Genomic DNA, 17,203 nt, shown 5'->3' with positions numbered 1-17,203 from the left:
TAGATGCATTGAATGCACCATCCTTATCTTAGTGAAGCTAAAGCTGTTGCCTTCTTTGCTTCTTATCCTGAATGCATTACAGCCTACTATCAACTCTTCTGCCAATTAAATAATAAAATTTTGCTGTGATTGCCAGACCAAAACTTCTTTGTTCTCTGAGACTTCTTGGAGCCATGTTTGAAGCTGTCCTTGGATTCTCACTTTAGCCCTCAAATCTGAGAAATGTTATTAATTTGCTCAACTTTACACGCTCTGAGTCAGTCTCTGCGAAACTGGAGCCTCATATATTTTATATGAGTTCTGGTTCCAGATACAAAGGTGATAAGATGATTTAAGTTCACATTAATAAGCCAAGTGTTTCTAAATGTAACTATAGGATTTGTAATTAAAGCTGTAATCGATCCTTCAGTTTCAGTTTCTAAATGTGATTGGTTTCTTTTAAGATTATTTTCTCTTTTCTGGCCTACTCCTGAAATTTCCAAAGTTTTATGAAGTGTGTGGTGAGTAATTTTTCTCTCCCTTTCATTAATAAGTACTTTTTAATGTAAAGCTGGCCTTCTCTGCACATCCTTCTAATGTTTGGTTATAAATTTCCTTTTTAGCCATTTTTTTTTTGGTGACATTGTGCAAGACATGCATGTTACATACAGTGCATCATTATGAAGTTCTATGCTGCTATTTGTAGTAATGATGATAACAATTTATCATTATCATGAATAGCACCCAGGAACTTCACTTCTTAATTGTTTTGGGTTTCTGCTCTTGATCGTTCCTCTTTACACACCAGCTTCTGCACCTTCTCTTGTTTAAGGGCAGTCTTTTGTTTCCATTGGTTGATCTTTACGTTGGTTGGTCATAAGGATACTTAAGTTAGTTTGGTTTTTTCACTCTTGTCTTCCACACGCCCTGTGGATCTAAACCCAAGTCACTTCTTGTGTCCTTTATAGGGGCTTGTGTGACATGACAAGGAAGAGGAATCCAGTGTTCTTCAGTTGCCCCCAAATGAAACTATGTGACACCACTACACTGATCAAGAAATTACCTTCCCAGGCTGCTTACTGAGAGAGAGAGTGGACAAAGTCCATTTTCAGTAACTGTCTTCTGCACTGGCTTTTAAAGAGAACATCAAACAATGGGCATGGGCTAAACTGAAAATGTCTGGCATTTGATATAATGCACAGAGTTCAGACTGACTCATTGATATTCTGTAAAGACATCCTTCACAGGCTGCTGGATGGCTAATTTTGTCTGAAGCATTAGCTTAGACACCTCAAGCAGCTGTTGTTTTATGAAGGAGCTGAACTTTGTATCAACCACAGATAATCCAGCATATTTAAAATATATGAGAAACTGTCTAGAAGCAGAAGAGCTTCCTTTCCTCCTTTTTATGATAGTTTCTCTTGCAGACTGAGACAGTTTTGAGTCACTCAAAGGTAAAACATGGAGTAATGTAGGCAGCTGCCTCACCTGCAAGATTGGAGTTACTTCCTGCTTATGTCCTTTTAGCCATTCCATTGAAGTTTGCTTTCTCTTTTGGCAGACAAGTAGATAACCACAATGCTGATTAAGGCATCTGTCAGCTTTCTTTGCAGGAACTAAATTTCTCCCCTCTTAGTTAATCAACTCCTACGTCTTCCATCCTTTATTCCGTCCTCTCTGCTTCGTAGCTCTCAGCAAGTAACCTTTCCTCTTTTAATCTTTAGCAAGAAATCAGGCTGCATGTTTTGGAGAAGAATCCTGTCCTCTGCTTGGGAGCAGTGTCCTCCTAGAGCTGTCAATAGTTTGTAAATGATTTCCCTCAAGGGAATACTTAATTTAGGTTGTTCCTTTCACCTGCTCCTCAAAAGACAGCAAGGAAAGCTGGGGTGCTGCTGATTGTTTAAATGTGAGATGTAGGTCTGCCCCTGATGGCTTTGCACTGCACCAAAGCATGCCACAGAATTCATCTCTTGATCAGGTACCACCAGTCTTGTTCCAGTTCCTAATCACTTACCTCACATGCACTGCTGGAAATAGCATTTTAGGCAGTAAATCTGTTTCCGAAGCCTTTAATTGCAGCTTGGTACTTCTGTTACTTCAAGGTCTTACACTTTGTCGGTTGAAAAAGCAGAATGAGTGCTCCATTTTACTGCAAAATTCAGAGACTCAGAGAGTCTGACACATCTCCTGATGAGTGGGTGGAGTTTTCTTCTCAGGCTTTTTTTTTTCTTTTTTTTTTTTTTTTTTTTAAGTGCATACTTGTTGATATTGGGGTGTGCTCCATACCCTTTTGCCTCTCCAGATTCATAGACAGCCAGTGGAAAACCACTACCTAACAGCATTACTGCAAGCTAACATATTCACATGTCTGTGTGTGTGGGGTCCTGCTTGCTCTGGACAGCCTGCCCCACGTGTGCAGGAATCTGCCTTTGCAGGCTCAACATGACTGTGCCAGGTGAGTCTGATCATGAGGTTAGCAGATGCACAGATGTTGTCAAACAGTTGGGAATATGCTCAACTTCACCGTGGGATTAGTTACTCTTCTCAAAACTAGGTGTCTAAATCTGTTTGTGGTTCCATGTGTGATGGCTGCTGCCTTGGAAGAGGCTCTAGTCTCCACCAGAGCATCTAAGACTTACTGTAATGCAAAAATTAAACTGTTTGGAAACATTCCTTCAAACCCAGATAGGTTTTGCAATCAAGAGCAACAATGTATGCCTTGGATTTCAGATTTGGATGTGTCACCCTCACTGGAGAAAAACAAGTAACAGTGGGTTACCAAAGTTAGGGATGTGATTAATAGACATTGGCTCAAATTTCTTTTTTTTTTCACTAGGAAGAGGTAATAAAAATTAGTCATGCTGGGAATCAGCCTTAAACTGACTAAAACCCATTCATTGTGGTGAGCTTGATGATATGGACATTACATCACCGAGACCAATTCCAGTTTTAAAGCCAACACTGTCTGCAAGCTGCAGCTGGTAAAGTCCTCCATCATGGCTCTGTTGCCCTGATTTGGGTTTTTACCCTGACAGAGGTTTGGCTGATAAAGAGGGTAGATCTATATTATCATATTAAATGCACCTGGTAAGATGAATTACCTATGGAGGGCTTTGACTAAAGTTTGTGAAATGAAACTGAGCATTGGTCTGCATGGGTGGAGTACTCATTCCTGGGGAAGGAAATTCACCTTGCACCAGGAGCAAAGACGAAGGGATGCGCAGCTTCTAGAAAGTGGGGCCAGGCTCCTATTCTCTGGTGAACCCCAACTTTAGTTTAAAATACTGTATTCAAAAAAGCACAGTAGATACCTTTAAACACTTTCATATGTGGAAATTTCACCATAGCCAGGATTTGTATTTGCACTCTCACTGTGTACTGAAGCAATCCAAGACTAATGAAAGCTGAGAGTAACTCTGGCCCAACCTCTCTAACTAGGCTCTCTAGCATCTATGAGGTCTTCAAGCAGTTTTTATTGTTATACTGTGGGATTTGAGATTTGTGAGCTTTAAAAGGTTCTTGGCAGGGGCCTGGCTCTGCTTAGCAGTACTTACCTCAGACTTAGTGCTACGGTGTTGGCATTTATGAGTGTCCTTCCCACATCTCTGACACATGGGACCACTCATTTGTCACTGGTGCCAGGGTGGTATCTCATAAAACATTCACAGTTTGCATTTAGCAGGCAAACAAGAACCAGAAGAAAGGAGATCATAGGATATTGAATCATTACAGTTGGAAAAGACCTCTAAGATTTTCAAGTCCAACCATAATGTTGCCCTGAATGAGCATGCCATCTGGTCCAATAAGAGTGCCATGTCTAGTCTCCCACTTCTGAAGACCTGTTAAAAATGAATTTGGCCAGCTAAAGGCAACCATAGTCCAACTCTGCTGTGCCACATTGCTGGTCTTGGCTTTCCTGCATCTTTTTGACAGGCTAACTGCATGATTTATGGATAAAGAGGCCTGTTTTCTTGCCTCTTGGAGCTCTGAGAATGGGCACCTGGAGGTGAAGACCTCTGCCCTGGAATAACCTCCTGAAGAGGTACTAATATACTTGGAGCTTTCACTTCAGTGAGCTCCCTAAGGGCTTACTTACATTTAGAAGTTAAGTTACCTACATGCACTACATAACAGCCAACAGGAGTGATGTTCAGTGGGTTTATACTCCTGAGACAGGTAAAAGAAAATACCATGTTGTCACTTCTAGAGCTCTGAATGACATGGTGGTGATTGTGATTTATGAAGGTGCTGTAGTCTCATCTATCACTCAGTCACCTCTCAGATGTATTATTGACATCTTCAGTGCTAGTTAGTGAGGGAATAAAGATGCTTGAATATGACATTTTGTTATCCAGCTAAATGAGCTCCTTATCACAAACCCTTTGAAGGGTGTAAGGAAGATGGTCCTGTTTGGGATTTTTGATTGCTGCTCTTAAATTTTGCAGTTCAATGTGTTTGTTATATGGAGGACAAACATGTTGACAGACCAAGAAAACCAAGAAGGGAGACAAAGATAATTTCGGTATTGGTCAAAAAACTGCAGACTGCTTGCTTTGGCATTTATGGGCATGTACAAGGCATTTTTGCCTAGAAACTGTACGGAGGCAAAACCAGGGAAAATTCCCTGTTGTGACCAAAAGTAGTCTTTGAAGTGAATACTTGGTCAAAATTTGTCCCTAGAGCCCATTTATTTTTTTCAGGTCTAGAAAATTATGAATGATTCCAAGAGAAATGTGGTGCTGGTGAATGGGCAAGAGCAGGGTCCCACAGCTGCCTGTAGACAGTATAGAACATTATTTTCAGTGGGTATTATGGACAGGACTCTCTTTTTCTGGGCAAAAAAAAAAGCAGCTACTACCTGATAAAGGTAGCATCAGGATTGTGCTCACCTGCCTCGTACACAAGAGCTGCTCTGTACTGTATACAGCAAGAAAGACCCTGCTGCCTGGCCCTGTGGATGTCTGACCTCATGCCCATGCAATGAAATCCTTCACCATGTACCCCTGCTCCTCCACTTTCTGTCCAAAATAACTGTCAGAGCCTTCTGCAAATTGACAATTGGGACTAGCCCTGTTTGTATTACCTCTGTGGGGCAGTGCTAGTTGTCAAAGTCATTCTAAGGTACAAGGTACCACAAGGGGATAACAGCATGTTGAGATTTAAGCCCAGTTTGGTTTCTTATAGCAGATTCTGCTGCTAAAGTCAGTAGGAATGGAGACCATGAGCTGCTCAGAACTGCAGGGGAGGAAGGAGGTCATCAATATCAAGACACAACTAGCGATGGCTAGAATAGCTGTCAATGTTAGTGTGAGGGTGTACAATAAATAAACCTCCTAGAAGCATCTTCAATGTGCTGAACCTACAGCTTTGGTACCCAAAGACTCAATCCAGTTTGTTAAGGCAGAGATCAGAGTCTGTAGTTTGTTACTGCATGTTCCTACATGAGGAACATCCCAAAGGCTGACTGTCTCTGGGACTGGTGTATGCAAAAGCCTTGTGCCTCTCACAGGACCAGTAATGAGGAATTCCCCACTCTCCCACAGAGGCAGTATGCTCCTGTGCCAAGGGGTAAGGCCCCTGAGCTGTGGGATGTTCTCTGTTTTGTGTGAGAACAATAACAATTAAAAAGAATAGGCATCCTCCATGAAATCCTCTGCAGTGCTTAGATTTGATGAGTTTCTCTAACTGGACATTTGACAAAAAGACAATGAAGCAGGATTGCTGTATGCCAGATGTTTCCACTGGAACCTCTGACAGTCATTGGATGAGAAATCCCCTAAGGAAGTTTGGGTGGTTCAGTATGGAAATGTTCACATGGAGCCTTGTTCTTTTGTCGTTTGCAGTATGTGAAACAAAATGACTTTGATTTGAGGAACAAGACATGTTGTTACCCCACAGCTTTCCCATGTCTCTCATGGCTTTTTTTTTGTGCTGGTTTGAGCCCTCAATACATTTTGGGGTTCATTTTCCCTTTCCCTGCCTCCTTATTAGTGACCAAAAGGGGTTTGTATTCCTTTATCTATAGTTTTCTGTTGCTTTTAGCAACAGTTTCATGGTGAAGAAATGTATCCTTGTCAGCTTCCCACTATGCTTGCTCCTGGCTGGATGGTGAAAGCAAACTATCAGTCTTGCACCTAAAAGCTCGAGACCTTGTCCATGCAAAGTGTTCTCACCTTAGCTGAGAAAACAGGCAAAATAATCTGATAGAAAATAATATTTGGGAAAATACTTGCTTTTGGAGCTTTCCATATTCTAAATTCCTGATACGAGAAATGTTTCTACTTGCATGAAATAAATACACTTAAGTCAATATTTCTACTTACATGGTATCTGATTCTATGATAATTATTCTACCTCATAGTAACTCTCATTAGGCTTAGAAATACAACACCTTCTAAGAGCAGACAGAGATGCTGACTCACCACACAAGCAAGCCTGGATAAAATCTACACACCCAAATCAAATCAGAGATTTACCCTTCCCTGAACAAGACTCCAGTGTCCAATCTCCCTTATGCTCATGAGATGGGAATTTCCTAATAACTTTGCATGTTACTGTGATCCATGGCATTATCCGACAGCTAAATTAATCTACATGAATTCCATATGAATATTATAACTGTATTAACATATTTTAAAATATTGATGTCTTTTCTGTTCCTATGACAGTCTCTTAGTTTATGGGAAAGCTTGTAGTGTTTCTGGATAAATACACTGCACTAAGATTCCAAAGATCTGAGACCTTCCGTGCTCTGCAATGATTTGCTATTATTAGTATTTTTGCTTTTCTATGATGCTGTTTCCATCTATTAAAATTGAGACACTGATACCTGTCTTAAAGTCCATTCAGACCTTTATAGAATGGTGAGAAAGAATTATTTTTATTACAGATAGCCCCTTCCCTGCAAAACAAGCCATCTTTTATTTGCAGTCTTCTTTCTATGGATATATGAGGGTTTCTGATTCTTCAGTGTTCTTTTTGATAATTTCCTTTCATCAATTTACAATTTATTAGAGGTGTGTTTAAGTCAGACACACCTTCCCATGGAAATACAAAGAATTTAAGTATGGAAAGCTCTTATGTATACGCTGACATAGCCTGCATCTGGTAAATTAGTTTTAGGCAATTTGTGTTGTGAATGGACAAATATTCACAACTAGGTATTGTTTTTCCCTTATAGAGTGTCAGTCAGCTACTGCTCTCCAGCTCATGATCGAGCACTGTCATGGGAAGAGAAGCTGCAGCATATATGCCAGCACCTATGAATTTGGTGATCCTTGTTACCCAGGCATCCGAAAGCATCTTAATGTCATCTATACCTGTGGTAAGTCACAAAATTCCCTTACTTTAGCACTCACTGGTGTGTATATTTGCTGAACAGTGGTGTGTGGAGAACAACAAGACTGTCATTGCACATAAAAATTTGCTGAACTTTCAGTTGGCTCATGGCAGTTCTTATTTGGTCAACAAGGGAAAGCTCTATGGATCACCACAGAGTTTTAATTGTGTCACTTTTTGTACTCATTGGCTTGATGGAAAAAAGCAAAAAACCATGGAAATGATGTTTTGTTAACCCATTCAGATGCTTCTTCAAGGCAGCAAAATCTGATGGTGAAATCAATCCACTCAGTGGATTCTGGCTGGTATCCTGCAGCAAAGTTGCGGTTGTCAGTAGGATCCTTATTACTCTGTTCTGTATTTCATTTTGAACCATAGAATTAGATGATTAGCAATCCATACTCATCCACTGTGTTAGCAAAAAATCACTCTCAAAATTTTCAGGTGAACATTGCAACATTTTTCCAACAAAGTGCTGTTATTTGTAAAAAACCCCAAACCAATATTTGGAGCTCTCAGTTGGGAGCTTAAGTCATAGTGTTGAGCAGACACTGTGCTCCTACCTGACTAGTCATCTTATTTTGCAACAGAGGAAAAATTGTTTCTGTCTGAGCCCTGTGGTATGAAAGCAACATCAGGTCTGTCTTCATCCAGTGATGATGTTTTGGTCATTTGTAGCTCATATATTTGAAAATATTTACTTCAGGGTTTTGCTTACATAGTTGTCTCTAGGATCAGCTCAGTTTCTCTCTCTGTTCCTTTCTGCATCCACCTGGAAGAAGAAATTCTGGTGCTATTATGAATGTGATGAGCAGATTGGGGAGTATATAGCAGAGAAGGAACTCTCTGTGTCCTCAGACAGCAACAGGTCTGTGGGTCACTCTCTGTGTGTAATGGCAAGATGCTGAGTCTGATAGCATTTGAGATGGTGTCACTATAGCATTTTGTGTTGTTGCTGTAGCAGGGTGGAAGTCCAGCACCTTGAAGAGCAGAGACATTGATGCAGAACTATCAGGCTCTGAAGGCCTGTCCAGATGTTGTTTCATTTGGCAGGAGTGGTAGGAAGATGGAATTGACTTTTGGTTTTTTTTTTCTCTTGGCTTCTTGGGTTTTGTTTGAAATGATGTCACAAGAAGTAGCAAGGCTACTCATGCAAAGCCCTGTGAATTTTCTAGCCAGGAAGGTGATGTTTTTTTATCACTTTTCTCATAAAGAGACTGGAGAGATTATCCTCATACGGATTTGACAGAAACAAAGGCAAAGCAGCAAACCAGGAATTCCATCCCTTGAAAATCCAGGGAAAACAAACAGACCCTCACAATGTATTTCCAAGAGGATTTCTCCTTCAAAGGCCTCCATGGCCTTATTCTGGCATTGTAGTCCTAGTCTGAAAGTCCACTATAAAAGACATTACTGATCTCTTAATCCAGTCTTAACTTTCCTAGTCCTAGCCTTAACTGCGTCAGGAAATGAGTCATGTTTGAGAGCACAAAATGGCATGTTTTGCTTTTCCGTGGGTGAAATCTGCCTCACCCTTTGAAGGTGGCCATGGCTCCTTTTCAAAACTATGATCTCAGACATGTCTCTGAGCTGGATTTTGTGATCAACAGATGCATATTTCTCGCCTCAAGCAGCAAAGTCCTTCAAAATGTGAAAACCAAATAAACAAGAAAGCAAATTCCAGTCCCATGTGCTTGTGCCGGACAGAATTAAGACCCGGCATTATTTTAGAAGAAATGATAAAACCAAGCAATTTTGTATTCTTATGGTTTAGAGAATTATTTCAGTGTAGAAAACCTCCTGTTGGATATTTCTTTTTTTTCTTTTCAAGTTTGCATAAAGCTGCATGTGTTATTGCTTCTGGTGTGGTGCTCTCCTACTTTCACAAAACCTGTAGGAGTGAAAGGGGACAGGCTTTGACAGATAAACATGACTGCCCTTCCCTGTGGCCTGTATTTAAATACATATCCCTGTTCCTCCCCTCTTGCAGTTGGAAGCACATGGTCCCTGGAGAGCAGGATGTGACCTTGCTGCTGGTGCCTAGAGAGTAGTCAAAGATGCAGAGTGACTGTAATAGCTTGGGAAATGTGATGGGTGTACAAAATGGGTTTCTCTGAGCATCACTTCAACCCTTCTTGTTGCTGCTTCAAATAGGTGACCTCATCACTCTCTGAGATCAAGCAGCAGATTCAGTCTGCTCCTCTCTGTCACTCTCTGTTTGCCAGACTGCAGCAGAAATGTTCTGCCATAGTTCAGCAGTTTGGACCATATCACTGGCCTTACGTGTGAGCAAAATGGCAGTGTGTCCTTGGCTAATGTTACCTACCCACTGTACTACTTCAGAAGAGGTGGTGAGAGCAAGCATACTGATAGATGTGGCAGTGTAGGTGGGAGAGTCTTCATGTAGGCCTTTCCCATGAGAAAAACTAAAGTATTGATAGGGATGGGGCAGCTGAACTCTGCTTTTCGTGCTAAAGCATGGGAAGGGCTGGAAATAGACCAATATGTCTTCTGATAGCAACTCATGAAAAAATCTGCTAAGGGAGTAATTTATGAGGTGACAAAAAGTATTATTAACTGAAAACTCATGTGTTGTTAGCAGAAACCACAGTCCTTTTGCTGAAATAGGCCCTGTGACTGGCATTAATGCTGGTGTTGGCTGTGTGGACCAATGCCTGGTGAAGAGCTGATGAGGTGACTTATGTCCCAGTCCTGGCAGGAGAATATCTGCAAGGGTGTCTCAGGTTGGTACATCCAGACTGTTATTCTCTAGCTTGACAGCAGGAGCTGCACCCTGTTCCAGATCTCCCAGAGGTATATGAATGAGGCAACAGCTTTGTCTTCTTTGAGCCATATCCATATTTCTTGGAGGTTCATTCCTCCAGCCTGTATGTTTTATTGGACATGAGAGTGCCTGCCAGACATACACAATTTTGTTGATGAATCTGCTCTTAAATAAAGGTGTCATCCAACTTTTTTGCCCAGCTGTATATTTTTTAAAAAAATGTTGTAATTACTCTAGCCAGTGGGAATGCCTCAAGTCAGCAGTTCTCCATATTGTATTATATCCCTTTGTATCTTGGGTTCAATGCCTGTTGGCATTACTTAGCTGAGAGGGAAATGCCACCACTTAGCATGTATGTACAAGATGATTGAAACAAGCAAGTAACTGGCAGCCCGGTGCGATAGCGATCTCTTGTGTGCATTAGGGTCCCATTAGCCAGCCAAGGAAACACGTGAAAAATCCTCCAATGTAAAAACATTCCAAACTTGAACCTTGGCAGGATCTGAAATGTGAAATTTTGGCCCATAGCCAGATTTAGCTAATGGGATGGTGTAGAAGGTGGGATTTTCCAGTATGTGGGTCCCATTACTGCACTAATAAATGCATTAATTATTTTTTCAAAAGGAAAGGCAAGTTAATTCTGGGAAGTACATAAGCCGTGGTGAGGCTGATTTCTGGCAGCTGTAAGTAGAGGCAGATATAAAAATTTTAGCTCTGCCTTTTCTTCAAAATACCCTGAGAATCTTAGAGGGTAAAAGAAAATCAAAAAGTATAAATGCAACTGAGTAAAACAGTGAAATAAGGACTTGATAGAAGTCTTTATCTCCTTCATTCTCTTCCCTTAACCATCTCCCTGTATCTCTGTCTTTCTTTGGTATTTGTAATATCTGCGAGTAGCTTGCTAGTGGTTTTGTACTTATGGATAAAATATACTGTGCTCCTGACCTTTCCCTTTTACTTAATTGTCCACTTATTAACTTCAAAGGCTCCCTTTAATTTTATATCTCTTTCCTCTCTAGTTTGCTAGACTTGTTTTTTTGGCATTAAACCCTGTAGAATTTTTTTGTTCACATAGTGCAACTTGGACTCAAGGAAACATTGAAGTGTGTGCTCTATTTTAAGACCTATGGGTAATTACAATGAAAGTTAAATATTTTCTCAAATCCTTCCTTGAGAGGGGACGAGGGGCTTTTCTGTGTGTAAAGTGAAACCTTATTCTTAGCACTGAAAGTCAAGGGAACAATTCTGAGTGCCTACTGTCCCCACCTCCAGACCTGCCTTCTTGTGCAGTTCTTGGAGGCTGCAAATGTAAACCCTCTGCTAAGGACCTGCTAGTCTTTAAATACAGACATTGGTCAGAAATGGTTTGATGAGAATAAAAGAAAAAGATGGGCATTGTGAATTTCTCTTTGTCTAGACATGTCTCACAGGGTTGGCTATCGGTCCTGGTAACTGGAGACTTTTTAGTGCTGCTGTTAGAGATATGTTGTACAAAATGGAGGAGATGTGGCCTTGGATGTGTTTTTGGTATGAATATCTGTCATACATTAAGATATGTGTGTGCCTCCTGCTTGATTCATGCTCGCCAGAAAGGGGTCATTGGGCTGAGAGCTAATGAACTGCCATGGTAACTCATAAATTGCTTGGAAAATCCTGCAGTTCTGCCACATTAATAATCCTGCCATCCTGCTTTATGAGGCAATAAGCTGAGTCCCAGAGGCCAAGTTCTTCACATCCCAATGAGAGAACTGTGCAGGTAGAGAACAAAGTCTGAGTGTAGGGACAGCAGCTACAGTTGTTTTGGGGTGTCTGGTGCTGCTGAGAGACTAAACAGGGTCAAGAGAGGTGGTAGAGGTGCTCTGGGGCAATGAGGATGTGCTGACCTTTGCTTTCTCTGGGTACTTGGGAAAGCAGTCTGGTGTTTGCCAAAATGTTACGTATGAATAAATGTTCTCTCAAGCTGGACTAGAGGCAGGGTCTGTGTTAGACAAGAGAGCTCTGAGGTGGTTGCCCTCATGATAGTGATGAGGAGGGAGGCTAAAAAGCTGCACAAATTCTCTCCTGTCATCTCAAAGGGACTGTGCTCTGGTCCATTAGCTCCCGTGCAGTAAATCTATCAATGCCTCAGGCTGGATGAATGTAATGGTTCCTTTTGCTCTTAAAATTTATGAATTCATGAAGGTAGAAAATGTATTTTTATCACTGCAAAAGTGCTCTCTGTCACTATAAAAAGCAATTCCAAGATCTGCAAAAAAAAAGAAAAGGAGTAATTCTAGACTTCCAAGAAAAAACAAAAGACTTTTACACCCCTTTGAAATAGATCAATGCAGACAGGGTCTTGCTAGAGACACACATAGAATGTGTAATGCAGACTTTCTTTCTTCAAAAGTTCAAATAAAATTGCTGTTTGCAAACAAGTAAACATTTTAGGCAATCTAGCTCTAGGGATGTTACACTGAATGTATAATATTTTATAATGTTTATTTAACAGGGCTTCTGGTATCATACTCTGAAACAGAACTCACAGACATGTAGATTTGAAATTCACAGCCACATAGGTTTGATCTATCCAATAAATAAAGAACAGAATAATTATGTTATATAATCTCATTATGTGGCTACTGTCATTGTCAAGACACTGAGTTCAGAGGTAGTTTAAGATATCTGTTCAAATCCTTTAACTTTTTTTCCTGAGATAGTAGAAGTTTGTCCTGTAATTTTTTTATCAAACCTATGCCTCTCTTCAAACTATAGAGTATGTTTTAAAAAGCTATCTGGGCCTCATGTAATGATTACAAATAATGAAAAATTCATGAAATGGGATTCATCTGACCAAGTGTAGACAGATAAGCCATAGAGATTTATAGTGTAGATATTCCCATCTGAGAAAAAAATTCCTTTTACAGGTAATGAAGAGGAACAGCTACTTTTGAGGCACAAATCATCTCATCCTAAAGTAAGTGCCTGAAAGAGATGAACTGCATATTTGAAGTGACAGTTCTCCTGTACTGACTATAAAGGAAGCTTCTGGTGCTTTGCTGACATATTGTTATCTACATGTAGGACCTCTACAATGCAGATATCTACATCTGCATCTTCCCATCCCTGGAAGTGTTCAAGGATAGGACTTTGAGCAACCTGATCTAGTGGAAGGTGTCCTTCCCCATGGTGGGGGAGTTGGAACTACATGATCTTTAAGGTCCCTTTCTGCCCAAATCATTTTACGATTTCATGGTACTATGATCTGGTTAGATGTCTTTCAACCACGATGTTCTCATGCAAATGCTTCTTTTGGTCAAAATTATCATTGCTACATAATAATACCAGTGTTTTCTCCTTATATTTACTGGTTTCCACTTTCACTGTTTGAGAAATCTCCAATTGTTATAGGTTTATGTACGTAAGAGAGGAACATGATGCTTCTTTAAGTTCTTGAGAAATTACCTGTAGCCAGGAGTGTTAGTGCCGAAACAATTCTCAAATAGTAGCTTGGTGCTTTGCACCTCAGCTCAAGGTTATATGAGTCTCTACACTTGGATTTGGAAAGGAATTTTCCTATTGATTGGTTTTACATGGGTCTGAGGTCCACTTTCTACATTTCACCTTTAGAAATTCCCATAACATTTCTAGGAGCTAGGTTGGGGCCAATAGCTTTGCTGATTTCTTTGACTAGCTTTCAGGTGGTTGTTCTTTTGGACTTTTGTTCTCAAGGTCAGATTTGTTGCAAACTATCAGGGACTGTGGATGGGATACTATAAGACTATGGGAGAGGGGGCAGAGTAGATTTTCGTTGGTGATGTAACATCTGCTTCTGCAAGTGAATGGACCTGTTGAACCTCCTTCCAGACTTCTACACATTTCCATCCAGGTGAAGGAAAAGCAAGGAGCTTGTTTCTCCTTTCAGAAACTTAGATCTCACTTTCAGAATTAGTCATACTTCACAGAACCTGTTAAACAAGCATGTGGTAGCGTAACTAAAGCCTGCACCATAATGAGTGATCACATAGCTCAAGGGTGACATTTTCCAGCCTCTGAGGATGTGACTTTGACCTCATTGGTGATGTTGTCTTAATTTTTGTGGATGCAGTTTAATGGATCTTAGAAGCAAAGAGGAAACCCTTCAGTCAGCAAGGCTCATATAATTTGGATTCATGGCACAGATAGAAATCATGGATTACCTGAGGCTAAGGCAAGATGCCATCTCTTTAGCTGTCCAGTGCTAAAGCCAGTGGGGCACATACTTTACTAATGGGCTTGGAGGTACCTACTAATAACAGACTATAGCAGCTCTGCCATTCTACATCAAGGGAGGAGTATGTTATAGCGACAGAAAGCTTTTTACGTTTAACATGAGTGATTGCACAAGGATGTGAAATATGACATGGCACAAACAGCCTCATTAATTTTAAGATGAAGCTTGGTAAATTAGGTAATTGAAAGCTGTCATTGTGTTGTTCCTATTTGCCTTTGCTTACTGTACAACCTGCTGTAGCTTGATCTGATCACAAATCCAGGAGAGTCCAAACATGCCTGGCCTGGTTGGTCCAGACACAGCAACTTTTCATTACCAGGACAGAGTGAGACTGTGTCTGACACAGGTTAGGGCAGATAAATATTCTGAGGAAGCAGAGCTCTGCATTTCAGGTGGAGGACCAGCCAGTGATGCTGTCACCTCAAGGGAAAGGCTTGAAAGCCCTTTTATTCTTGCAGAGAAGAAATGGAGACCTGGAGATAAAAATCATTGCCTTGGGAATGGGGAGGAAGGAAGATGGGGCTGGAGGAAGCAAAGAGGGAGTTCAAAGGACACCTTTTAGGATGATCCAAAGCAGAATGAGCTGTAATACAAGTGCTGCCTTACAATTAGGCAAGATTTGCAAGCCTGCTGCTGTGGTCCTCCATCTCTGGGAGGCATATAGATCTTATACTACGGAAAAAGGTTCCCAAAAAGAGTTAGTTAAAGTACTCTGCAATGCCTGGCCCCCACTGTTCACAAGGTGTGTACACATAAAGCCTTTATTCCTTTTATCTCTGATTTTTGTTTTGTTTTGGTTTAGTTGGTAAGGTCTATGGTCTAAAAGTCACAGGGGAAAATTGCAGGGAAGGGTGGTCAGTCTGTTGTGGTAGAGTAGGTGATGGCACTGAGGCAGGTGGGGCTTTTGTTTTTCATTCTGGTGTTATCCATATATTTAAAAAAATTAGAAAATTAAATGTTTTATAATGAGCCTGGAGTTTCTACTGTAATGCTAAACTGTAACATAACCAAGATTTTACTGTGGATTACAAACCTTTGAGGTTTCTAAGCAGATTTGCTCATTGAATGATTTCTTCAGCCATAAATATGCACATATCCTTGGGGCTGAACAGCAATCTGCCATCTAGAGAATGGATTTCAGGGCCAGGGTGGATCTGGGAGAGTCTGCCTGGCTGTCCTGAGACCTCCATGCTTGTATAGCAAGGGTGCAGCCTTGAAAGCATATGTGATCCATCCATGATTTCACCCAGGAAAAGCATATTTACCTGAGAATGATTGTGCAAGATGACGTCTAAATGTCATATATCTAAAGGAAATCTTTCAGGATGTCTGGAGAGGGGTAGGTGGAGCAGAATTAAAGTTACATGGGTTATCTAAATAGTGGGGTTTTTTTCTGTAAGCTTAACCCTGCTGTACAGACTTTCTATTCTTTGACATATAGATGACCTTAATGATGTTCTTTTAAAACTTCTGACAATGAGTAACTGGTAGATATTTATAATTTTAATACCACAGGTTACTTTTTTTACCCAGGAACCTCATTGAATAGCCTCATAAATAGGGTTACTGTTGATTCTCCATGCCTGTCAAGACCTGCACAGGTTTCAAATATAGTAATTAACAGTAATGTTGCCAGGTATGAGTCTTTCTTTACTGTGGACATGGTAGACAGCCAGCCTGCCAGCCCCTTTTATGCAGGAGACTGCAGGCTGCAGCCAGAGGAATGTCTCAGCAATGAATGGCTGACCCTTCATTCAGTGATCACCCTAACTCCTCCTAATTGGGGTTAATGCCAGAAGCATTGACACCTTGATGCTAAAGTTCTAGTGCCTGGAGGCTGCTGAAGATTGCTGACAGCGCAGTGAAACACTCATTAGATTAAATTTAAAGGGAGAGTTTGACACCATGACCAATTAAGATATATTTGCATGGATCACACACATATATTTGCTCTTCCTATTAAAAAATGTATCAGGACAATGCCATTTCCTTACACAGTTTATAGAAAGATTCACAACTGATGCCTTTCTGCCAGCACATGCACATTTCTCTGCTGTGCACCCACCACTGCCCTGCTGGTTTCTAACTGCCCCCTCTTGTCTTTCTCCACTTTAATGAGAAGAAAACAGGAAATCCTCTGGGGCTTGGAAAATCCTTGTTCCTGATCATGAAAAGAGGACTGGAAGACCATGAGAGTGAGAGGAAATAAGTAACAATTTTGTGAAAGTTGCCAAAGATGCAAATATATGTGACCTCTCTGGTGGGGTCCCTTGGTACAATTGGGGTTTGCAAGCTGCTGCTGAAAAAGCAAATCAGTAACAGCCACTCAGGGGTGTCTCCAGCCCTTTGATGAGAGGTACACAGGCATGGGTACATTTAAGGGACATGGTTTAGTGGTGGATTTGTCTGGGTTAACAGTTGAACATGATTATCTGAGAGGTTTTATCCCAACCTAAATGATTCTATGATGTTATGATCAAATGTTTATTTAATTGCTGGGAAGTACACTAATGATTGGGAGTGTTACCATGCCTACAGGCCTCAGCAAGGACCTGTTTTGTGATGCACTCACTTACTAAGATGTTTCTGCTATAAGTAATTTAGTGGTTACGTGGGCAGGGCCAACCAAGATTTGTGAGAAAGTATTAGTCTCGTTTCATTTGTAGAGGCAATATTTACACAAGGGTTTGTATCATGGGAGCTGAACCTAAGAACTATCAACTATCGTCTCAATGTATATTCTGTGGTGTCTTTGTTAGATGAGTAAATCCATGCTTTGTTCTCCAGGTGGAATTTCCATCATGCAGTATTTCCTGCCCAATCCTTTCTTATATGAAATGAAAAGAAAG

At 40.7% G+C, this 17,203-nt stretch overlaps 1 protein-coding gene across 1 annotated transcript in view; it reads left to right on the top strand.

Annotated features, from left to right (window-relative positions):
- The window catches only part of LOC103808231 (protein eva-1 homolog C-like), a gene marked incomplete at its 3' end in the record, with an annotated part of 72,833 nt that overhangs the window by 34,651 nt on the left and 20,979 nt on the right, over positions 1–17,203 (top strand). Inside the window, exon 4 of the mRNA XM_009081002.1 lies at positions 7,160–7,303. Within this exon, the coding sequence (XP_009079250.1) occupies positions 7,160–7,303 (144 nt within the window). The remainder of the gene's footprint in view (positions 1–7,159; positions 7,304–17,203) is intronic.

The sequence above is a fragment of the Acanthisitta chloris genome, unplaced genomic scaffold, assembly GCF_000695815.1.
Source record: "Acanthisitta chloris isolate BGI_N310 unplaced genomic scaffold, ASM69581v1 scaffold918, whole genome shotgun sequence".
Classification (NCBI taxonomy): domain Eukaryota; kingdom Metazoa; phylum Chordata; class Aves; order Passeriformes; family Acanthisittidae; genus Acanthisitta; species Acanthisitta chloris.
This window is presented reverse-complemented; position numbering and strand designations above follow the sequence as displayed.